Source organism: Gobius niger (assembly GCF_951799975.1).
Source record: "Gobius niger genome assembly, chromosome: 3".
NCBI classification, from domain to species: Eukaryota; Metazoa; Chordata; class Actinopteri; order Gobiiformes; family Gobiidae; genus Gobius; species Gobius niger.
The window spans coordinates 4,957,066-4,981,304 of NC_136854.1; the positions used below are offsets into that span (position 1 = coordinate 4,957,066).

Sequence of the window (24,239 nt, forward strand, 5' to 3'; positions counted from 1 at the left end):
CCCTTTGAACAACTAACAAATAATAAAAGTCATTCTCACCTGCCATTTTTCCACACAACGATATGCTGTATGCCGGCTATACGTCTTCTAACAGTACCTGTACCCTCCTTCTGAATAACGGGGTTTATATGATGACCCCCTCCCCCAACTACAATCACGTGACTTGACAAGTGCGAAACTTCGTGGAAAAATACTGTCGCCTACTTTGGACAACTCAAGTGACAACAGTAACTCCAGGATGATATAATAATTGGAAGACTACACATTTTTAAACTGGGAAATAAATTAAAACAAATAAGAACCACATTTAATGTATTACAAAAGCAAATGTAATAATAATCCTCATCGTAATAATAATAAGTTTACTACCATGTAGCCTAGATAAAATTTAAAATGGACTGACTGTGGGTCAGAGAGGACTTGGATGCTAGGATATAAAAGAATCGCTTGTAATAGTAAGAATACGAATAATAAGAAAATAATAATAGGCTACATCAATCAAACCAAGATAAGCATATTTTATTAGTAGTATAGGCTATGTGATAATCAACAATACATAACTCTCGGCCTTCAAAAAAATGCCCTCTTGTTCTTATCTTGCTAAAACGCACACGCAAGCCATTGTGGATAGGTGTCAGAAGCGCTCTCGCAAGCTCATTCCTCACCCGGGCTGGCGGCAGCGTACAACTTGTTGAGCTAAAATAACTAATTTGTATTTGCCTATGCTTATTTATCTAATTGCTGGGTTCGCAGAATTGGAAGTGTCAGCTAGGCGCCGGTTTATGTTTCCTTCCAGTGAGCTCAGTTTCCAAAATAAATAAAAAGCCTAAATAAAACAGAAGAACAGGAGTTGATCTGATATCACACTCATCGTAGTAAAGGCAGTGATGTTTTTGTATTTTCAGCATACAACGTTAGAGCAGTCATAGCAGCAGCATCAAAAGGGAGAAATGGCTACACTTTACTCAAATTTGTTGGCAGGGTCCATCCACTAATTAGTCTTCACCCATGTGCTCTTTAAAGATGCCATACAATCTATGTCACAAATTAATCGGTAAATTCGTGATTAACCACTGTAAAACGTGGCTAAACGCAGTTTTTGCCACTCGGAAAGAGGATAGCGGACTTTTGGCCACTCCTTTAGCCAGTGAAATGTGGCCAAAACAGCGTTGGCCACACAGTTGGCCATTTCGATGCGCCCCCTGGCGTGGTAAAAAGAATGGTTAACCTATTTGCCTTTTTTCGATCTCGGCGTCTCTCGTTTTCTGACGTCCGCTTCGTTTCCAAACAAACTGTAATAGAATATAAAGTCTAACTTATCATTACACTTGACAAAAGCCTGGTTTAAATCGAAAAATTAAACGGGATAATTACCGTAAAGTGATGTAGCTAGTCGTCGGCGCTGCGGGAAAAGCTTCAAGTGTCTCGGCCTGACCGGAGCTTCTCCTCCGCAGAGACGTGCAGGTAACCAGTTAACCAGGGGGGAAATGGCAGGCACCTGGCGGGACACGGGGCTCTCTCCTCGGGCTGGGCAGATTCCTTTAGAGCGGGATGTGGTTCGTTCTTTCACCGGAGCACGAAGGAGGTTTACCTTTTTTTTTTTTTTTTTATCACTTTGCCTCTCCGAGTTTCGCGCTCTTGCTCAGCGCCGCAGTGACGCAACGTTCATGACCGTTGATTCATAAAAGGCTCTACATTTATATTTATTTATTTTTTAATTATTATTGTATACAAATAATCGGATATTTAATCACTTACGCAATGGGATATACGAAACAAAAACATTTTTTTTTTTTTCTTTTTTTTCAGGCTAATTTATTTTTTATGTTTGAAACAGACAGCGCTCCAGACTCAACAACAGAATTCCGCTTATAGCTATTTCTATATTTTATATTTTATAATGTGTATATTTATTTTTATTTACTAACGTTTCCGTCTCGTGTTGGTCTCCCGCACCGCTGGGGGGCGCTGTGGTTCCTCGTGAATCCACCTCAGAGGACTGTCATGGCGGCGCCCGCAGTACCGTCGTGACTTTTTGCTTTTCAGCTTCAAAAAACGCAAACACAACAAGCGCGGGCCGACCCGGGACCAGGACCGGGACAGACACAGGTGAGACTCCGAGGTTTGAGCCGGATCCGAGGGAGGACTGACACCGGACAGGGCCGGAGCAGGGGGTTTATTCCTCTGTGAGTAGATTCCTCTGGTGTCTGGTTGGGGTTTAATGTGGAGTTACATCACGAGGAGGACACTGTCTTTTAAATCAAAATGCGCTTCCTTCATCCAGCCTCATATGTGAGCTGTCGTGGCTTATTCTTGTCTGTTTTATCCAAATGTTTGTGCAGTCAGCGCAGTGCAACCTTCAGCTTCAGAAGAGCCTTGACCAGGGGTGACCAGCTCAAATAAAAGTAGGACAAGTGTGTGTGATTATGGAGGAACAGACTTGAAAAAAATCAAAACTTAGATCAGACCAGCAGGAAGCGCTTTATTTTCTACTTTAACCTCAAAAGTCTCATTAGTTTTACTCAAATCTAAAAGCTTCTTCGAGCCAGTGTAAGGGCTCATTTGAAAGCTAATACTCACAAAACGAATTAAGCTTCTTTCTCGTTTCTTCCTCTTTGGTTGTGTTTTCATCACGTTTTTCTTGGTTATTTTAATTGACGTGTTTTGGTCAGATCTTTGTGGCTTGATCACAGCTACATTACAGTAAAAAAAAATAAACTAAATGCACACCACAGCACTCAAAGGAAGCCAGTAGGTTCTTAAAGGAATAGGCCACCGTTTTTACATACTAAGATATGTTTTTACCTAACCTTAGACGTGTTAATATATCCCCGTCTGGTCTTTGTCCGTGCGCTCTGCCAGGCAAACGGAGCACATACGCAGCCTCTCCCACATGTCATATAGCTCCAAAAAAGCTCACGATAGAAGCTACCAAGCTCTTCCACGTGTTCCCTATTTAAATAAAGTTACGTGAAGTGTTTTCATGCGAAGTATATTTACACAGAAATGTAACATGTCGATTTTATAAGCAGATAAAAAGGGGTACTATATTGTGAGGCGTAATGATACGAGGAGTAAAACGTCCGCGCAGTAACTCCTAAAGACTTCCCCCGCTCACTTCCATCAATAACCTTTACTCATTTTTGTAACCTTTTTGTCATTTTTTCTCACTTTTTTTATTTTTTGTCATTTTTTAGTCAAATTTTTGTTATTTTTTTTGTCAATTTTTTTTGTCATTTTTTGTCTTTTTTTTTGGTCAAATTTTTATCAATTTTTTGTCAAATTTTTATTTTTTTGTCACATTTTTGTAATTTTTTTGGTAATTTTTTGTCTTTTTGTCAATTTGTTATCAAATTTTTGTCACATTTTTGTATTTTTTGTCATATTTTTGTCATTTTTTGGTCACATTTTTGCCATTTTTTCATCCATTTTTTGTCAATTTCTTGTGACATTTTTGTGACGTTTTTGCCCCTTTTTCATCCATTTTTCGTCACTTTTTTGTCAATGTTTTCTCACTCTTTTGTCACATTTCCATCATTGTTTTCGTCTCAGTTTTGTTGCTATTTTCACACCTTTTTTCCAGAAGCTTTTGGATTGGGGTAAAGCCAAACTGGAGAAAATGTGCTCGGTTCAGGCGGGAGTTAAGGGGTTAAATGGAAATTCCTCTCAAAACATGAAGCTACAAGTGACACTGCTGTGGCCTGTGTTGTTTTCTGTTGTGCCAAAACCAGGCTAAATGGTTGCCACGTGCCAATGTCATGCCCGATTTCGGCCATTTGTCCGTTTTCCATGACAGATGTTCGGTGATTCTTGATTTATCCATTGCTATGTCAGACAGCGGGAAACCACGCTAAAATGGCGCTGTCCGTTGTCATAGTAATCAGTGACTGTGACGTACACGCCGTCTTCGAGAATGAGGCGTTACCCTATAGGCCTCATTTGAAAGCCAAGACCTACAAAGATCTTTTTTCACATTCTTTTTCCATCTCCTTTATGCCCCTTTTTCGTCACAGAACGACACTTTTTTTCTGTGTTTTCTTCTCGTTTTCATCACTATTTTGCGTTCTCTCTCTCTCTGTGCAGGATGGCCTTGGTTCATCGTGGAGCCTGGAGGCTGGTGGCTCCTCTTCTACGAGTGGCTCCGACTCGAACCAACCCCGCCCCTTTTCTACAGAGGAGACACGCCTCCAAACAGGTAATCACCCCTTTTCCCCTCTGTAGCTTCTCGAACATAGGGCTGCACAATAACAATATATCAACAACACTCTGGATAACTAGGAAATGTCAATAATCCTGAAATATCCCCTTTAACATCATTACTAAGCTTAACTATGGATCATCACAATTATCGCAAGAAATGTACACATTTATATAGAATTCGACTAAAGTATTAACCCCTTAACTCCCACCTGAACCGAGCACATTTTCTCCAGTTTGGCTTTACCCCAATCCAAAAGCTTCTGGAAAAACGCTGTGAATATAGCAACAAAACTGAGACGAAAACAATGATGGAAATGTGACAAAAAAGTGAGAAAACATTGGCAAAAAGGTGACGAAAAAATTGATGAAAAAGTGGCAAAAATGTGACAAAAAAAATGACAAAAATGTGACAAAAAAATGACAATAATGTGACAAAAAATGACAAAAATGTGACAAAAAATGACAAAAATGTGACAAAAAAATGACAAAAATGTGACAAAAAAATGACAAAAATGTGACAAAAAATGACAAAAATGTGATAAAGATTTGATTAAAAATGTGACAAAAATGTGACAAAATATGACAAAAAAATGACAAAAATTTGATTAAAAAATGACAAAAAAATAACAAAGTGACAAAAATGTGATAAAAAATTGACGAAAAAAATTACAAAAAAATGACAAAAAATGACAAAAAAATGACTAAATGTGATAAAAAATTGACGAAAAAACGTCAAAAATGTTACAAAAAAATTGACGAAAAAATGACAAAAAAGTTACAAAAATGAGTTGAATACCCAACAAAAAAATGATGAAAAAAATAATAATCGGATGACGTGAGGAAAAAGATCCTCCCGTTTCTGGCGGGAGTTAAAAGGTTAAGTATTAAGTTGTGAGAGGAAACGGTGCAGAAAAAACGGACTCTACATTGTGGTTGGGACCAGTGGTTTCGCTCGGAATAATTTCTCTCCTTCATTTTGACGGAAAGGTTTGAAAAAAATCCGTCATGAGCTATTTTTATCCTTCATTAATTAATCTCTCATTATAAGCATTTAAAAAAAAGAAATAAATGTGTATATATATAGGCTGCATATTATGTGCATATATACAATGTTTACCAGTTCACATCACTGCACTACGTGGCGCCGCTACGCACACGTGGGAGAGAAAGAGAGAGGGGGGGAAATAGATGAGCTCGTCCTGAGACGTACGTGAGAAGAGTGCTCCAGATGGGAAGGATATTATTAGCCTTTAACCGCGTTTGCATCGTGGTTTTCTTCCCCATGTTGTTGTTAGCGCCCGGGTCAGGAAAGTTAGCTAGCTAGGCAGTGATACAACTTGTAAGAGCTCATCTAAGACAAGACGCGGTGTGAAACTTTTGAGAGAGAGAGAGAGAGAGCCCCGCGCGCCATGAAAAACAGCAGAGCTGCGTCTTTTTTTCCCCGTTACGGCTTGATTTTCAATCCTTCAAAATGACTGACGGCCTTTGAAATTTTCCGTCAAAGTAAAAAATATTCCGTAAATGACGGAGAATTTTCGGTTAATGTAACCTCTGGTTGGGACTATGGCCCTGTCCCAATACTCGCACTTCCACCCTCGCTCCCCTCATATGCGCGTTCCCGATGATGGGTGCGAGTGCGTAGGGCGTCCCAATCTTCCACAGGTGTCTTTGGCCCCGCCCCCTTTGCGCCCCTGATGATCCACACTTCCAAGCGGACTTTAGCAAAGCACATTGCCCATAATTCTTTGCGGTACAGACCAAAGAGACAGAAAAATGGCTGCATCCGCGGATCATGCACCGAAAAAAAATACTTTTGATTTAAATATTTCAACTTATCTCATGCTGTATATGTGTAAATACACTCAAGGTTTGCTGTGTTACTTGGAACAAAGCATAAATATATGATGAAGCACTACGATGATTTGTGCACCGGTATTTACGGACTGGAAAAAAGGTGAGAAAATAGGCAAGGCAACTTTATTTGTACCGTTTATTTATATTCGTACACAAGGCAACTCAATGCGCCAACTCGAATAGCGACAGAACTGAGACGAAAACAATGATGAACATGTGAAAAAAAACTGAGAAAACTTAGACAAAAAACTGTCAAAAAATGGACAAAAAACGGACCAAAAAAATGTGACAAAAATGACAAAAAAAATTTACAGAAGGTGACAAAAAACTGACGAAAAATTGACAAAAAATGATGAAAAAGTAGAAAAAAATTGACAAAGGACAAAAAAATTGACAAAAAATTCCAAAAAATAGACAAAAAAATGATGAACAAGTGGCAAATATGTGATAAATATTTGACAAAAAATGGACAAAAATGACCAAAAATTTTACAGAAAGTGACAGAAAAGTGACGAAAAATTGCCCAAAAAAATGTTGAAAAAGTAGCAAAAAAATGACTAAAAAAGGACAAAAAAATTGACAAAAAATTCCAAAAAATAGACAAAAAAATGATGAACAAGTGGCAAAAATGTGATAAATATTTGACAAAAATTTGACAAAAATTTGACAAAAAATATACAAAAAAGTGACAAAAATTTGTTGAAAACCCCCCAAAAAATGATGGAAAAAAAAATCTGATGACGTGAGGAAAAACATCCATTCAGATGAGTTTTGTAGATCTTAGCTTTCAAATGAGGGGTTACACTGGCCTACAGGATTTGGGTAAAGCTGAACTGGAGAAAATGCTCTTAAGAGGTTAAAAATCGTTCAATGAATTTTGCCAAAATCCAGGCTTTAGCATCAAAGCAATAAATTGGATTCAAACTGGCGTGAAATCTAAATTTATTTGCAAATGATCACCATGTTGAGCGATGGCTTAGTACGTCGAAAATACCAACATGACAATTGACCACTTTTTTATTTGCTTTTTATTTGTCGCCAGTTTTCTCCAATTTTCTTTCTGTTTGATGAAATCTTTGCAAATCCTAAGAAATGAATGTGCTAACTTTTCTCTGTGTTTGGGGGTATTAGGGGTCTGTCCAGTTCAAAGGTCATAAGAAGGAGCCGAAGCCGAAACCCAAAATCCACAAACAGGAAGTGGAGATAAAGCAGAAGATGACCGTGGAGGAGCTGGCCCGAGCCATGGACCGAGACTTTGGTAAAAATAACTGGACACACTGATTAAGTAACAGGTGTAAGAGTGTGCACCAATGTCCCAGCCCCCCGTGGACAGAGATGGCCGTCCCGCTGGAGAATACGGTTCACAATGATGGGTCAAAGCTCTGCAGTTAGTCATGAACATCAGAGCAGATGATAAACTGTGTCAGGCCTTTGGAGAACAGGTTTCTATGGTCTTAAATGGATAAAAAAGTTGTTTCTCTTCCTCCTCTCTCTCCTCTGCCTCTTCTTCTCTCCCTCCTCTCCCTCTTCTCCTCTGCCCCTCTCTTGTGCTTCCTCCTCTCCCTCCTCTGCCTCTTTCTCCTCTCTGTCCTCTCCTTCTCCTCTCCTCACTCTCCTCTCTCTCCTCTCCCTCCTCTCCCTCGTCTCCCTCCTCTCCCTCCCCTCCTCTCCTCTCTCTCCCTCCTCTCCTCTCTCTCCCTCCTCTCCTTTCTCTCCCTCCTCTCCTCTCTCTCCCTCCTCTCCCTCCCCTCCTCTCCTCTCTCTCCCTCCTCTCCTCTCTCTCCCTCCTCTCCTTTCTCTCCCTCCTCTCCCTCGTCTCCCTCCTCTCCCTCCCCTCCTCTCCTCTCTCCCTCCTCTCCTCTCTCTCCCTCCTCTCCTTTCTCTCCCTCCTCTCCTCTCCCTCCTCTCCTCTCCTCTCCCTCCTCTCCTCTCTCTCTTCTCCCTCCTCACCCTACTCTCCTCTGCCTCCTCTCCCTCCTCTCCTCTCCCTCCTCTGCCTCCTCTCCCTCCTCTCTCTCCTCTCCCTCCTCTCCCTCCCCTCCTCTCCTCTCCCTCCTCTCCTCTTCTCTCCCTCCTCTCCTCTCCCTCCTCTCCCTCCTCTCTCTCCTCTCCTCTATCTCCTCTCTCTCCTCTCCTCTCTCTCCTCTCCTCTCTCTCCTCTCCTCTCCCTCCTCTCCTCTCCCTCCTCTCCCTCGTCTCCTCTCCCTCCCTTCCTCTCCCTCCTCTCTCTCCTCTCCTCTCTCTCCTCTCTCTCCTCTCCTCTCCCTCCTCTCCTCTCCCTCCTCTCCCTCGTCTCCTCTCCCTCCCTTCCTCTCCCTCCTCTCCTCTCTCTCCTCTCCTCTCCTCTCTCTCCTCTCCTCTCCCTCCTCTCCTCTCCTCTCCTCTCCTCTCCTCTCCCTCCTCTCCCTCGTCTCCTCTCCCTCCCTTCCTCTCCCTCCTCTCCTCTCTCTCCTCTCCTCTCTCTCCTCTCCTCTCTCTCCTCTCCTCTCCTCTCCCTCCTCTCCTCTCCTCTCCCTCCTCTCCTCTCCTCTCCCTCCTCTCCCTCCTCTCCTCTCCTCTCCCTCCTCTCCTCTCCCTCCTCTCCCTCGTCTCCTCTCCCTCCCTTCCTCTCCCTCCTCTCCTCTCTCTCCTCTCCTCTCCCTCCTCTCCCTCCTCTCCTCTCCTCTCCCTCGTCTCCTCTCCCTCCCCTCCTCTCCCTCCTCTCCTCTCTCCTCTCCTCTCCTCTCCTCTCCCTCCTCTCCCTCCTCTCCTCTCTCTCCCTCCTCTCCTCTCCCTCCTCTCCTCTCCCTCCTCTCCCTCCTCTCCCTCCTCTCCCTCCTCTCCTCTCCCTCCTCTCCCTCCTCTCCCTCCACTCCCTCCTCTCTCTCCTCTCTCTCCTGTCCCTCCTCTCCTCTCTCTCCTCTCCCTCCTCTCCCTCCTCTCCCTCCACTCCCTCCTCTCCCTCCTCTCCCTCCTCTTCTCTCCCTCCTCTTCTATCCCTCCTCTCCTCTCTCTCCTCTCCTCTCCCTCCTCTCTCTCCTCTCCCTCCTCTCCCTCCTCTTCTCTCCCTCCTCTCCTCTCTCTCCTCTCCTCTCCTCTCCCTCCTCTCCTCTCCCTCCTCTCCCTCCTCTTCTCTCCCTCCTCTTCTCTCCCTCCTCTCCTCTCTCTCCTCTCCTCTCCTCTCCCTCCTCTTCTCTCCCTCCTCTCCTCTCTCTCCTCTCCTCTCCTCTCCCTCCTCTCCTCTCTCTCCTCTCCCTCCTCTCCCTCCTCTCCCTCCTCTCCTTCTTCTCCTCTCCCTCCTCTCCCTCCTCTCCTCTCTCTCCTCTCCCTCCTCTCCCTCCTCTCCCTCCTCTCCTCTCCCTCCTCTCTCTCCTCTCTCTCCTCTCCCTCCACTCCCTCCTCTCTCTCCTCTCTCTCCTGTCCCTCCTCTCCTCTCTCTCTCCTCTCCCTCCTCTTCTCTCCCTCCTCTCCTCTCTCTCCTCTCCTCTCCCTCCTCTCCTCTCTCTCCTCTCCCTCCTCTCCCTCCTCTCTCTCCTTTCCCTCCTCTTCTCTCCCTCCTCTCTGGTATCAGACCACGTGGTGGAGGCGCTCCTGAACACCTCGGTGGACGTGGATGAGCTGGAGCCAGACTCGGTCCTGGATCAGGCCTGGGTGATGGAGGTGGTGTCCCGCTCCGGGATGAAGTTCCGTTGGGCCAAACTCCATGAGACTCGGGAGCGCCCCAACAAGGACGCCACCCGCAGGTGAGTGCAGGGATCACAACCAGTCAGTGACATATAGCAGAATGAAGGCCGTGATAAACACTCTGCCACCAGACCGCCCGCTGACCCCACCCTCCTGAAGCCCCGCCCCCCTGTGGTCACTATAATGGGTCATGTGGACCACGGGAAAACCACGCTCCTGGACAGTCTGCGGAAGAGCCAGATCGTCGCCACAGAGGCAGGAGGCATCACGCAGCACATTGGGGCTTTCTCAGGTAAAAACAAACTACCCCAACCCAAACTAGCTCCACACTGAAGCATCACACAGCACTAGAATAAACCCAAGTAACGCCAACATTACTTTTAAAGAGTTTTAGTTAAGTAGAATAAGATGTAAGGAGTCAAATTTATTACCGTAAATTCTCTAATACTGGCCTGTATTCCATTAGCGGCCGGGTCTCCGACAGAGGCCGGGTCTCTGACAGAGGCCGGGTTCGCGGCTGGCGGAGGCAAATTAAAGCCGGTCTCTTAAACAGGCCGGGGCTTTTATTAGAAACTATAGCGGTAGAAATATTCCCCATGTTAGGAATTAGTCTCATACTGGTGTAAATGAAAACTCACGTGCAGGAAGTAAACAGACGGGAACCCGGGCCGAGGGGGACGCTGCGGAGGAGCTGATCCGAGCGTAACTTTGACACAGATTTAGCCACTTTTCAAACCTCCTGTGACTATATTTGGAAACAGGGAAAGCAACAAATGTTGTGTGACCCTCCAGGGTTTTAATAAAGTCACCATCGCGTCTTCAAAGCACGTCCAGCTGCTCCGTGTGCAGGTCAGTCCCACGCCTCAAAATAACTCCGAGCGTCTTGTCTTCTCTCGGGTCAGTCTCATGATCGATCACAAACACAAACGCTCCGTCTAAACTCGCCTTTTACACGAGATAAAAACAAATAATCCGGTCCGCGGTATAAACGAAACAGAAACCTGCAGTGACATTGATGTCAATGTTCCACAGCAACGAAACACTTCCTGTTGTCCCGACAAAATAAAAGGCGTCAATGTTCCAGCCGCTGGGAGAGGGTTTGAAATGTTAATTAATAAATGAACCTAATATTTTAGGTGCAAATGGACACAAATCTCATTTTTCTTTATTTTCCTGGTCGTCCGTTTTGCTCAAATAGAAATAAAGGCCTGTCTCTAATTGTGGCCTGGTTCCAATAAAGGCCTGGTCCTAGATGCCCGTGAGTAAATAAAGGCCCCGGCCTATATTAGAGCATTTACGGTATGTTATTCATGTTGAGATTTTCCCCGTTTTCTCCCTTAACATCTTAGCTCTTTTTTAGTGCATATTTTAGGACGTTTTGTAGCCAGTGGGACGCAGATATCCAGGAAGTAACTACAACATCATTCACAGATACACTGTGCACACTGTGGAATGTGGCTGAGATGACACAAAAATTATGATGATAAATAATAATAATAATGCACTGGTTTAATAAAGCTCTTTTCTGGACACTGAAAGACGCTGTACATTGCATTATTCATTCTCTCTACACTTGGTGGTAAAGCTGCTGTTGTAGCCACAGCTGCCAGGCGACCAGAAAAACAGGAGCATTTGTCGCTTGAAGAGGCCAGATGCAAGTTGGCCATTTTATGCTCACTACTGTCACCTCAGGTCATACGCGTAACTGCACCTTCTATATTAAAGGGATTAAAGGGATATTTCAGGATGTTTGACATAGGGCCGATAGAATCATGTTTGGAATATAACTGACCTGCATCACATGAATGATCACATTTTGAGGGACTATTTTCTAGCAGATCACTCCGCCGCTGCGTAGCTTATACAACCACGAAGCTGATGCTGCTCAAATATAAGTTCTTTTAAATGATTCTATGGACACAGACATTTATATGGTTAGTCTGGTGTTATAAGTGATTTGCCTCAGGTGCACTGTGGAGCGGGTCACACTGTTTTTAATGCACGCTAGCAGATACCATGGAAATGCACTAGCCTTGCATTAGCCTAGCGTCACAAACTACTCAATTCAAGAACTGCTTGAATTACAAAAAAAATATCTCCAGAAATCAACAACACTCTGGATAACTAGGAAATGAGGCCCTATGTCAAAAATCCTGAAATATCCCTGCAAGTTAGCTATTTTATACTCACTGCTGCCACCTCAGGTCATACTTGTAACTGCACCTTCTATATTAAGCTCGTGCATGACGGCACTTCGGACCCGAATTAACACCTTTCTGAGTGATAGTGCAGGATTTTAGAGGCAGTTGTGGTGAGCAGGTCTGAGCTCATTCTATACATTATGACATGGAGGAACATGTAGGGGGAGGAAAATACTTAATAGGCCACCGTTCTTCCATACTGAGATATGTTCTTACCTGAGCTTAGACGAGTTGATCCGTACCTGTCTGGTCAACTTCACCCCCATTTGGAGCTATAGAAATACATTGGGAGAGGCCAAATGCTAACAACATCTTTGGTTGTTGGATGTGACTGAGCACACACACAAAGACCAGACAGGTCAACTCATCTAAGCTCAGGTAAGAACAGATCTCAGTATGGAAAAACGGTGGCCTGTTCCTTTAACAGTATTTTGAAGTTTTCCACAATAGAGATTCAGTCCATTGCGTGTGTTTTCAGTGCAGCTGGCGAGCGGCGAGGCCATGACGGTCCTGGACACTCCGGGACACGCCGCCTTCTCCTCCATGAGGGCGCGCGGAGCTTCAGCCACTGACATCGTGGTGCTGGTGGTCGCCGCGGACGACGGCGTGATGGAGCAGACGGTGGAGTCCATCCACCACGCCCGGAATGCGGGAGGTGGGTCTGATAGGAGTCAAATTACAATCCAAGCATCAATATCCACAAAATATCTCAAAATCACAGAGGTTTACACGTTTTTGTGGTTTCAGTTCCGATCATCGTCGCAGTGAATAAATGCGACAAACCTCAGGCCGACCCCGAGCGAGTGAAGAAGGAGCTGCTGTCGCACGATGTGATCTGCGAGGAGTTCGGAGGAGACATCCAGGCCATCCCCGTGTCGGCGCTGCAGGTGCGTCACACGTGTCACTCTGTGTTGGAGAAAAGAGCGTTCTCTTCTTCTCTTTACGAGCCTAATTAACTGAAAATGGTCATTTGTTGAATTTGCAGCATTAGGAGGTCATTTTTACTGAAATCAAAAGCTATTTCAATCAAAGACATCTTAACAGGTCAAGTTATGTTTTAACATAGGACCTTTGATAGCAGCTTCTGCCAGAATAGCCTCCCAGAGCTGCTGTTAGGTCAGGGGAGGAGGGGGTCCACATCATGAGTTTCTCTCCTTTGATGCCCATAGCAGCCAGTGATGCAGAGGGATTCTTTACAGCAGGACATGGTGCGTTGTCATGATGAAGATGATCTTGTTCGAGAAAACACGGCTCTTCTTTTTGTAGCATAGAAGAAAGAAACTTCACATATTTGTCAGAGGTCATTTTCACACCTCCAGGGAGCCTATTGGGGCCGACCAGCTCTCTCCCCATGATTCTGGCCTAAAACATGACTCCGCCCCCTCCTTACTGACATCCCAGCCTTGTTGGGACATTGTGGCCATTCACCAACTATCCACTACTCCATCCATCTGACCATCCAGGGTTACACGGCCTCATCAGTGAACAAGACTGTTTGAAAATGAGTCCTCATGTATTTCTGAGACACTGCAGCCGTTTCTGCTTCAGCTTCAATGAACAGTTTAGGGGAGGCCCGGATAGAAGGTTTATGCACAACTGCAGCCTCTGGAGGGTCCTACACCTTGATGTTATGGAGACTCCAGAGGCACCAGCAGCTTCAAACACCTGTCTGCTGCTTTGTAGCAGCTGTTCTCTTAATTCGATGTATTTGTCTGGCAGAAACCGTCCTCATTGTGCCTTTATCTGCACAAACCCATGTGTGCTCTGAGTCAGCCACAAATCTCTTATCAGTATGAGGATTACGCTCAATCTTTTGTTAATATATTTGTTATATATATTTTCTTACCTAGACCAAGGCATTCAACTATTTCACTCCTTTCATCAGCAGAGAGATCCCTCTTCTTTCCTATATTGCTTGAAAAGGATGATCTGCTTAATAAAGTGGAACATCCTTTTTCAGTAGTTGTTCCAGTGATTCAAAGAGCCCTGAGACACAAAGCCATCCATGAGTTTCATTTAAAAAGTTTTTTTTTGTTTTTTGTTTTTTTTACCTTTATGTCACTGAAATACAATTTACATAATACTTTGGAATGCAGTGTGAACAGTTTAATGAATAATTGTCTCTGAAAAGTGTTGTAAAGTTGGGTTTCAGTTCAGGTGCTGACGGAGCGCTGTGATTGGCTGTTTTCAGGGCAAGGGGCTGGTGGAGCTCACCGAGGCCGTCGTGGCCTTGGCTGAAGTTCTGGAGCTGAAGGCGGAACCCGACGGACTCATGGAAGGTCTGGTGATCGAGAGCCGCAACGACAAAGGCAAAGGGTGAGGCGCCTGGGGGGAGGAAGGGCGGAGGGTGAGACTGAAATGACTCTCATGGCAGTTTATATTACTGTCGTTGGATATTTTGTCTTGAGTCCTCGTCAGTAAAGTGTCTCCTCTCAGGCCTGTCAGTACCGCTCTGGTCCAGAGGGGGGCGCTGAGGCGGGGCGCGGTGCTGGTCTCGGGCCGGACCTGGGCCAAAGTCCGGTTCATGTTCGATGAAAACAACACTGTCCTGAAACAGGCCGGACCGAGCTGCGCCGTGCAGGTCTGCGGCTGGAGGGAGCCGCCGTCGGCCGGAGAGGAGATCCTGGAGGTGGAGACAGAGGTACGGACTGGACCGGGGCTGGACCATTTTAACCTCTTACCACCCGCCTAAACCAAATGCATTCTGTCCTCTTTGGCTATTATATAGGCCTGTGTAACACCTCATTTGAAAGCTAAGACCCACAAAACATTTCCTCGCATTGTTGCTGTGTTGTGTCACCTTTTGTATGTTTTTTTTTCTTTCTTTTTTCATTTTTGTTGAATTTTTGTCACTTTTTGGTTGAATTTTTGTCACATTTTTGCTGAATTTTTGTCACTGTTTGGTTGAATTTTTGTCATTTTTTGTTAAATTTTTGTCACATTTGTGTTTAATTTTTGTCACATTTTTGTTGAATTTTTGTCACTTTTGTTGAATTTTTGTTGAATTTTTGTCATTTTTTTGTTTAATTTTTGTCACATTTTTGTTGAATTTTTGTCACTTTTGTTGAATTTTTGTTGAATTTTTGTCATTTTTTTGTTGAATTTTTGTCACACTTTTGTTGCGTTTACATCCTTGTTTTCTTCTCATTTTTTTGTGGCTATTTTGGTGCTTTTTTCCCAAGAAGCTTTTTGATTAGGGCAAAGCCAAACTGGATAAAATAGGATCCGTTCAGGTGGGAGTTAAGAGGTTAAGTAGAGATCCACCAATCCAACTTTTGCCTGCGATACCACTACTGATACTGGGGGTTTGAGTATCTGCCGACATCCGATATTTTATTTATACCAAGCATTTTGTACAGAATCCAACTCAATGGACGCGAAAAAGTCTGTCCGTAAGGTTTTGGCCTCCTTTTGTCCGTATATGAGCTTTATGAATGAGACCCCCAGGACTAACGGGTGCTGTTCCTCGCTCAAACAGCAGAGGGCGCGGGAGGTGGTGGCCTACAGGCAGTACTTGGACGAGCAGCAGCGTATGTCCGAGGACCAGAAGACCATCACAGCCAATCAGGAGGCTCACCTGCAGCTGTACCGCCAGGAGAGGGCGGAGCTGGCGCACCTGAGCTGGAGGCAGCGGAAGCGCGCCCTCTACAAGAAGAACAAGGACGCGTTCGCCACGCGGCCCAAAGAGTGGGTGCAGGAGGAGGGCGGGCCCCGGCTCGGACTGATCCTCAAGGGTGAGTCCTCAGTCCTTCATCTGTTTAGGGCAGGATTGGATGTTTTTAGGAGGTGTAGACGGTTTCCTGTACTTTGTTTTTGTTTTCATTCTAATGTTAAGTTTGATTTTAGGAGACGTAGACGGTTCTGTGGAGACTCTGCTGAACGTCCTGGACTCGTACGACGCTCAGGAACAGTGTGAACTGAACCTCATCCACTTCGGAACCGGAGACATCACAGAGACCGACATCAACATGGCCCACACCTTCTCAGGTACAGACCAGGACTAGTTCAAATGACTGATGATTGGCTTGCTGAATTTGACGCAAAAAATATATAATATACAGTTTTTCCAACAGTAAGTCATGAAAAGCTTATATATTATGTAAGCTTTTCATGACTTACTGTTGGAAAAACTGCCTGCATATGGTTTTACAGATGGATAAGGAGTTACTTAATTAACAGATCTCAGTCCGTGTATTTTAATGGTGCTTTTTCTACTATCAGGAGATTAGACTGTGGGGTTCCACAAGGCTGCTGTCTCGGGCCATTGTTCTTCTCTATTTTAACAAATGATCTCCCGACTGTTTTAAAGAGCACCTCTGTAACAATGTATGCAGATGACTCTACTTTATATAATGCAACAGATGATCTTAGTTAGACAATAACAGGCTTGTTTTAAATGCTAGTAAAACAAAATGTATCATTCTAGGTTCTAACAATGCTTTAATAAATGCACCGTTGTTGATACTGACCTTGAAAAACCTACCTCTGGAGCAAGTGCATAAGTTTGTCATATTAGGTTTAACTATAAATGATAGATTGAGCTGTTCTAATCACATTGATGAGCTCGTAACCAACACGGGTCGGGCTGTGTCTGTTATAAGACGATGTGCCTGTTTTATGACAAGCTTTTCAGTTAAACTAGGCATACAGTTATTAGTATTGTCTCATCTCGATTATTGTTCGGTTATTTGGTCATGTGCTCCAAGGAAAGATATTCATTCATTCATTAAGTATTGCTTATACCATGGTCTGGGTGAATACTCGATTCTGATTGGCTGGTGGGTGCTAACAAGCGTGCATTATTTTCGTATAACCGCACACGTAGTCCGGTAGTTAAATCACTGGGATATCACTCCGCTGTGGGCATCGCCATAGCAACGCATGACACAGCTGAATCAGATAAAGGCGTAATTAGTGACTGACAGGAACGTATGAGATGGATTTTGTTTAATTTCAACGTTTTTGGCCAAAACAAAATGTTTGATAAATGGGAAGTAGAGGAGAGTGAGCAGCTAGGTTAGCTACTGTTAATAACATATGAGCTTTACATTTCTATTGAAAACGGTTAAGACACTATTCATCATTTTCAGGCGTACATAAAATGATCCTGCATTTAAACATATTTGTCTGGATTAGTAAAGTCAAACATAAAAGTTTCAGTTCGTGGGGCCCAGGTGTAAGCGACTCCACCACAGCTGTTTCATAAACAGTTGAGCTGGTTGAGCTAGCTAGCTAGCTTCAGGTTAAGCAGCGTAAAAGTGAAATAACTCCTGCCCACGAGTGCCGCACATCGGTGTTTACTTCCACGGAAAAGTGTTTCCGGGTTAGTCCTGTTGTGTTGTGATTCTGTGCTGATGTTGTGTCGTTGAGCCTGACTGAGATCCTCGTAATATCTGCGGAGAATGACTCGCTCTGAGACGAGCCTTCAGTGACCGGCTAATAACCCGCATAAAATAGTCCCGGTAGTCTGGCATATTTAGTGACTTTAGCAAATGAAACAAATACTTATTATAAATGTTACGTTTGTGGGACCATGGTATAAGCGGATTAAACAACTCGGAGCCGTGCATTCGACGGTTATAATGCACGATGCGGAGTCAAGAAGTGCATTCTTACAAAACAAAGCTGCAAGACTGGCTTTTCGCTGTCATTGAGCATGAGCGTTGATAACATGCATCAGACTCTCTTCTGTCTGTATGTTGAGAAGAGATTAGTGAAAAATCTGCTTATAATTACTGCTTTATTACTATTTTTATTTCTCCCTATATTATAGTGTCTCATTTTTTTGTATATGTTTTTTGGATTTGTATTCTGTTTGCTCTTAATATTGTGATGGACCCCAGGAAGACTACCCTGGTGGCAACTAATGGGGATCCTAATAACAAATAAACAGGACTGGACGGTCGGGCTGCTCGATTATTGAAAAAATAATAATCACAAAGTAACGGCGTGTTGTGTGTGTGATTGAGGTGAATGCATTTGTCGAACGGCAAAAGCGTTGGACTTGGCGAGCCTAGAGCTAATTGGACGATGCCTGTCCATTCATGTCTCTGTTTTCCAGGCTCTGTTTACGGCTTTAACGTGGCAGTGCCCCCCCCCGTGCAGCAGGCGGCGCTGAAGAAGGAAGTGCCGCTCCGACTGCACACAATCATCTACAAACTCATTGAAGAACTCCAGCAGGAGCTGAGCCTCCAACTCCCTCCCGCCACCACCGAGATGCTCCTGGGTATGAGACCGGGACCGGGACTGGGATTAGACCGGGACTAAAGCCTGTGTGTGGTCTGTTTCAGGGGAGGCCAGTGTCCTGATGGTCTTTGAGGTCTCCATGGGGAAGAAGAAGGTCCCAGTGGCCGGATGCAGAGTCCAGAAGGGAGTCCTGGACAAGAAACACAACTTCAGAGTCCTGCGGGGGAGAGCAGTACTGTGGGAGGGTGAGTACTACTGCAAAACGATTACTATTACTGCTACTACTGCGAAATCAAGTCCAGAGAAGAGCCCTGTACGTGAGGCTGCAGTGCACTGTGAGAAGCCTTTAAGCCTTTACAAGACATAGTTGCCCTTTTTTTTCTTACTGTCTAAGAGCAACTGTAACGAGTGAATATTTCCACTTTGATCTGAATTAATCTTAATCTTCCTTGACCCTAACCCGGTCTGGTCTGGTCCGGTCTGGTGCAGGTTCGCTGTCGGCCCTGAAGCACCATAAAGACGAGGTCCCCTCGGTGAAGGTGGGGATGGAATGTGGACTTTCTGCTGAGGGAGACGTGGAGTTCAGCCCCGGGGACATCATCCAGTGCTACGAGCTGCAGGACTGTGTCCAGACCACAAGCTGGACCCCGCCCGGATTCTGAACCCAGACCGGGACTGGGACTAAAGATCCGCCGTCCAGGTGGTACGGAGCGTTGTGCGGGTGTTCCTCGTCCTAACCTGAGCGTCTAAAAGGGTCCATGCTGCTCCAGTCTAGGGCCACTTATGCGATGTGGTATGGAGGGCATGTGAGGGGCCTGTTAGCAACGGTTTCCTATTACAGAGAATAAAAACAATGCTTTTCTTGTTTGGAAACATTTGGATATGGCACTTAAGCCCAGTACAGTATTTTAAGTTGTTAAAGAGGGGGTATTAAAAACACATGTTTAAATACAAACCTGTGAGGGAAACTTCCATCAAATCTAACTCCTCAAGTGACCTGCTCCGCTCCCGGACTCTGACCACCTCCAGGACTGGACAATGAACTAAAACTGGAGTAAATCATGGGGGAAGAACCTGAGACTTGAGACCTGGTTCTGAACCAGAGCTTTAGAAAGTAATTTATGTTTTTGTAAAGACTAATTTTATTTAAATAAAGATTATGTTCTGAACTTCTCTGTTTCCTAACGAGGGTCTCATTGTGTTTCACGTGAGGAAATGAGAACTTTGGCTTTCATGGAGCGCCTGTTTTGCCTTTTCCATGCACTGTTTAACCTCTTAACCCCCACCTGAACCGAGCACATTTTCGCCAGTTTGGCTTTACCCAAATCTAAAAGCTTCTTGAAACAAGCGTCAAAATAGCGCCAAAAAACAGAAGAAAAAAAGGACAGAAACGCAACCAAAAAATCAACAAAAGCTGAACCAAAAAAAGTGACAAAATTGTGACAAAGCAATGAAATAGTGGCAAAAATTAGATCTAAAAAAGACCTACAAAACTAATCTGTTTAGATCAGTTTTGTAGGTCTTAGCTTTCAAATGAGGTTACACTGGCCTATAGGCTGTAAACTCCAGTCGAGAAGCTTTTGGATTTGGGTAAAGGCAAACTGGCGGGTGGTAAGACGCTAATAATATTATTGAGTGCCGATGCATAAAATCTGCTCCAGGAAATGTTCTCCTCCTCAGCTCTGGCTGAGCTTCATCCTTTCACAGGCTGCGTCCGAAACCATCAAAGTATAGCCTCTATGTCCTAACCTTAGCCCCTGAACCTTAAACTTTCATGGGGTCAATCTAACAGTTGACCCCATGAAAGTTTGTGAACTTTTGCTTCAGCAGCATTTGCCCAATTTGACTGTCCTTACCATAGATCTAATATAATAAAGATGAGCCCCATTCATTGAAAAAGGTTCCCGAGTCCTGTGCGAACCTTAATGGCCGATCTGTCGCCTCCTGTGCCTTAAAAGGGCAAAAAGGCGGGACTCCCTGTGCTTGAGGAGTGGGCGGAGCCTCCACAGAGCTCCAGAGCTTGATTGACAGGAGACAGTTAATGCTCTGAAAATGCTTCCACATTTCGGGCTGATAGACTAAAACCAGCGTGGTTAAAAATATTTCACCTCCCCCAGCGTGGTCACATGGGTCACATGGGTCACATGGGTCACATTGGTCACATGGGTCAGAGTGATTTTTACTAAAGAAAAACTCTTTGGACTTTTAAAGGGTTATAGGCTTTTAAACTGTTCTTGGGTCGTTTGAAGTCTCATTTGTATCAATGATCCCAAGTGTCTCTTGGAGTCGCCCCTGGCCACCAGGGGGCGGTATTGGACCGGGAGCCAGACCCCCTCCTCAGGCACATTTTTGCTACCTTTTCCAAACCAGTATCTTTCAATAGAGTATATCTTGGGTCATTTCCAGTGGGGACCCCCCATTGCAACTCGGCCCCGTTCGGCTGTGGGACCCCAAAAACCACTTTAACGGGACAGGCTTCAAACGGAACTTTGTGATTCTCTCCAAAGTGGTGCTGTGGTCACATACAGAGTCACAGATGAATGAAATTTAGAACAAAGAAAGCTGACATGATGAGGAACAAAGGAATATGACAGTTTTGGGCTTTAGCTTTTTCTTTTTCCATATATTAAACAATATATCTACAAAAATGCTAAATGAATGTCATATAGATAAGAAAAGCGCTTCACAAATGAGTGCATTATTGTCTTTTGTGTTTATCTTTACCTTTTCAAATGTAAATAGAAAACTGCCCCAACTCATTAGCTCCACATTAAGCCCAAGATGAGCTCATTACCTCAAACGGATCAGCAGCTGTAACAGAAAATGTGTCCATGTTCCCTCTCAGAGAAACATTATTCTAGAAATGACAGAACATTCTTTGGAATGCCACTTCTATAGAAACATTATTCTGGAAATTCAAATTGCAGCGATATACTTGCCTTCAGTTTGAATCTTGCAACATAACCACATCAACAAAGAGTTCCTGGTCTGACTAGAAAGTGGGGCTGGTACTTAACCCTGATCAGGTGGATAGGGTCAGGAGATAGGTTTATGGTTAGGTTTTGCAAATGCGATGCAAGTTGTGTTTCACCCACACAGATCTTACACATATTTTTTTTAGAAACGAGAAGGTCTATGCTTTCAAATAAGATTTGCTGCTTGTTTTTGCACAAACAGCACCTTCATATAAGAGGCGTTTATATTCAGCGCTCTTGGAGCACAAATATGACAACTTCCGATTCCATAAATGAAAATTGGGTTGTTTTTCGTTTTCGTCTTAATTTGTTTTTTGTTTATTAAATATACAGTGAAAACATGAAAATCAGCTTCATTTTTTAAAAACAGTGTTTCATTCACTTGAAAAATGGCTGTTTTTTTCATGTTTCGTTTTTTGATTTGCAAACCAAAATTGAAAAACAACTTGTTTTTCCATTTTTTATTTTCATTCCAATAAAGAAAATCCAAATACCCAAAAGTACACTGACCCCTGGGCAGGTTGATGTTACAGTACAAAAACTGATTTTAAATGTAGATGAATACTTGACCATGGATTTATACATTTTGACATCATTAAAAACATACATTTAATTTAAACAAGATTGGAAAATTAGAACATTTTCTACCGGTCCTTTTTCCAGGTGAAACGGTCGCTCCCACATGGCGTTACAGATTATGAGTGCAAGTTTGTTTTTCTAGAAGCCATTTTTTAGTCAAATGCACAAAACTTTTGATTGTCGTACTTGCAATAATCTCTGTTGGCAGTGTGTTCCACTGACCCACTGCGATCACAGAGAAGGCAGATTTAGCGAAGGCAGTTTTACATTTTGGGACGCTGCATTCTCCTCTAGAAGTGGATCGAGTCGTTCGAGTCATTTTATCAGTGCATAAAGTTATACATTTTCTCAGAGGGGGTGCAGTGACTCCATGGATAATTTTAAAAAGCAAGCAAACATTAGAGTAGAATATTAGGTTTGTAAAATTCAGAATTCCATACTTATTTAGTATTTGACAATGGTGATAACGCCTGGGTTTCTTATCATGGATCTTGAGTGCAGATTTATATAATGATTCAAGAGGCCCCAGGACCGTTTTACAGCCCTGTGACCAACTCGATATACAATACAAAAAATGTGACATGATCATCGAGCTCAGGTACAAAAGGGACGCCTCTGTGGTAAGAGACCCCCGTATGTATCTAAAGTTGGACAAGTTAAATTTTAAAGAATTTCGAAGTTTTTTTTACATGATTTTTGAAAGTCAGAGTTGGGTCCAGGGTTACGCCTAAGTAGGTGAATTCATTAACATTTTTTATTTCATTGCCATCAATAAAAATAGTTGGACAGTTTATACGTTTACCTCTATTTGTAAAATACATTGCGACTGTTTTGTCACTATTTAATGTCAGACAGTTTTGACACTGATTTATTTTTTCCATGAGAGAACAGTACTGCATCATCTGCGTACATGATGACATTGGCAGAGCAGACAGAGGGGAGGTTGTTGATGTAGATACTAAAAAGCAAAGGTCCCAAGATGGAGCCTTGCGGCACTCCCGTGTTGTAATCTTTAGGTGGAGAAAGGGTGTTTTTTATTCTCACACACTGTTGTCTGCCATTGAGATACGATGTGATGCAGTTTATTGTCTGATTAGAGAGTTGATAGTGTCTCATTTTGTTAAGGAGAACATCGTGGCTGACTGTCAAAAGTAGAGGTGGGCCGTTAACGGCGTTAACGTGCTGCGTTAACGCGAGACTCTTATCGCGCGATAAAAAAAATATCGCCGTTAATCTATTCTCAAAGCTGGGTTGGGAGCTGGGTCTATACTCTGCAAGCCATGATGACTTTCACCGTGATATTTTATTCAAGGCTTAAAGTATTCCGGCCTGAGGCCTCTGGCGCAAGCAAAGTGTATCAGACTGCAAATTATTTGTTCGGTTTTTCCGCGCATTTGTGAAAAACTCGCCTTTCCCGCACTTCTTACGGTCCATGAATGCATCTCACGCGCAGCCTCGCTGTTACGTGATTCCTCTGAAACCAAAACAACTGCCACGCGGAGGCTGGAGCTACTTTTGTTATGGATTAAGTTTTGCCAAATGGACGCTATGACCAGACGAGTGAGAATCGGATAAAGAGGCGAAGAGCAGCAGCTTCTACGTCTGATCCACAGTGAGTTTATTTACTTCTTCTGTGAGAACAGTCGGGCTAACGGGGTCGCATCACCCGCGCTAAAATAAGCACTAAAAGCGCCGCACGAGAGCACGGTGTCGGACCTGCCCCGCTCCGCTCCTCCTTCTGCAGCCGTGCGCGCGGTGAGACAGGTGCGCGCGGTGAGACAGGTGCGCGCGGTGAGACAGGTGCGCGCGGTGAGACAGGTGCGCGCGGTGAGACAGGTGCGCGCGGTGAGACAGGTGCGCGCGGTGAGACAGGTGCGCGCGGTGAGACAGGTGTGCACGGTGAGACAGGTGTGCACGGTGAGACAGGTGTGCGCGGGAACGACGCGTTGCGACACCCCCCGAGCTGCTGCCGCTGTATGGCAAGCCAAAGTTAGCATAAATCGCCTCTATCGGCCGGCGTTCAAAACGCCTTTTTTCAAAATAAAACGCCGCTTTTTACGCCTATCGCCGATCGGCGTATTCATATATTTTAATAGAAATGCTAATTATCTCCACCCTGAAGTTTGGACAGCCAGTAAAATGGATGGCTTTGCAGCCAATGGGAACAAGCCAAACCCTTCCCTGCTAAGGCAAGAGCAGCGCACCATCGATCGTCTCTGGGCTGAAACCAGGAGGACACTTCTGCCTCAGGTAAGTCGTTTTCGACTGACAAAGAGAACAGCAGTTTGCTCTTCCACTGCAACTAAGAACTAAATGTTTATTTTTGCAATGAGGAAGGTGTCAGTGTGGTGCGATAGGAATGCTAGTTAGCAATTAGCACTAGCTCCGACCTGTCAAAGGGCCTTTGTTTTGATAGAATAGCTTAAGGCTAGCAAACTTTTCTCACTTGGGTTTTTGACTACAAACATTGCATGGGAGAAAAATGCTTATGCCTGATGTTCAAAGACAACTGATGTGTTTGTAGGGTCATACATACATGAGTCTTCTGTGTAAACGGAGCTACAGTGTTATGGTTGTTTGG

General features: G+C 44.2%; 1 protein-coding gene across 2 annotated transcripts; it reads left to right on the forward strand.

Moving 5' to 3' along the window:
* The first annotated feature begins 1,974 nt into the window (after positions 1-1,974).
* Positions 1,975-18,780, forward strand: mtif2 (mitochondrial translational initiation factor 2). 2 transcript variants are annotated; one of them, XM_079554066.1, is made up of 14 exons: positions 1,975-2,109; positions 4,084-4,195; positions 7,198-7,312; positions 9,605-9,776; positions 9,849-10,009; positions 12,397-12,573; positions 12,666-12,805; positions 14,110-14,234; positions 14,355-14,559; positions 15,397-15,652; positions 15,765-15,905; positions 17,980-18,144; positions 18,209-18,349; positions 18,594-18,780. In XM_079554066.1, exons 2-14 carry the CDS (start codon positions 4,085-4,087, stop codon positions 18,764-18,766), a joined length of 2,082 nt encoding a protein of 693 aa, XP_079410192.1. In that variant the 5' UTR covers positions 1,975-2,109; position 4,084; the 3' UTR covers positions 18,767-18,780. The 2 variants fall into 2 exon arrangements, with proteins under 2 accessions (XP_079410192.1, XP_079410193.1); XM_079554067.1 differs by having other exon boundaries at positions 1,986-2,186.
* The last annotated feature ends 5,459 nt before the right edge of the window (positions 18,781-24,239 follow it).

Coding starts and splice junctions, on each gene's coding strand:
- mtif2 (XM_079554066.1), top strand. CDS start 4,085: ATGGCCTTGGTTCATCGTGGAGCCTGGAGGCTGGTGGCTCCTCTTCTA. Junction 15,906..17,979: donor CATGGCCCACACCTTCTCAG/GTACAGACCAGG, acceptor TCTGTTTTCCAG/GCTCTGTTTACGGCTTTAAC. Junction 18,350..18,593: donor GAGAGCAGTACTGTGGGAGG/GTGAGTACTACT, acceptor GGTCTGGTGCAG/GTTCGCTGTCGGCCCTGAAG.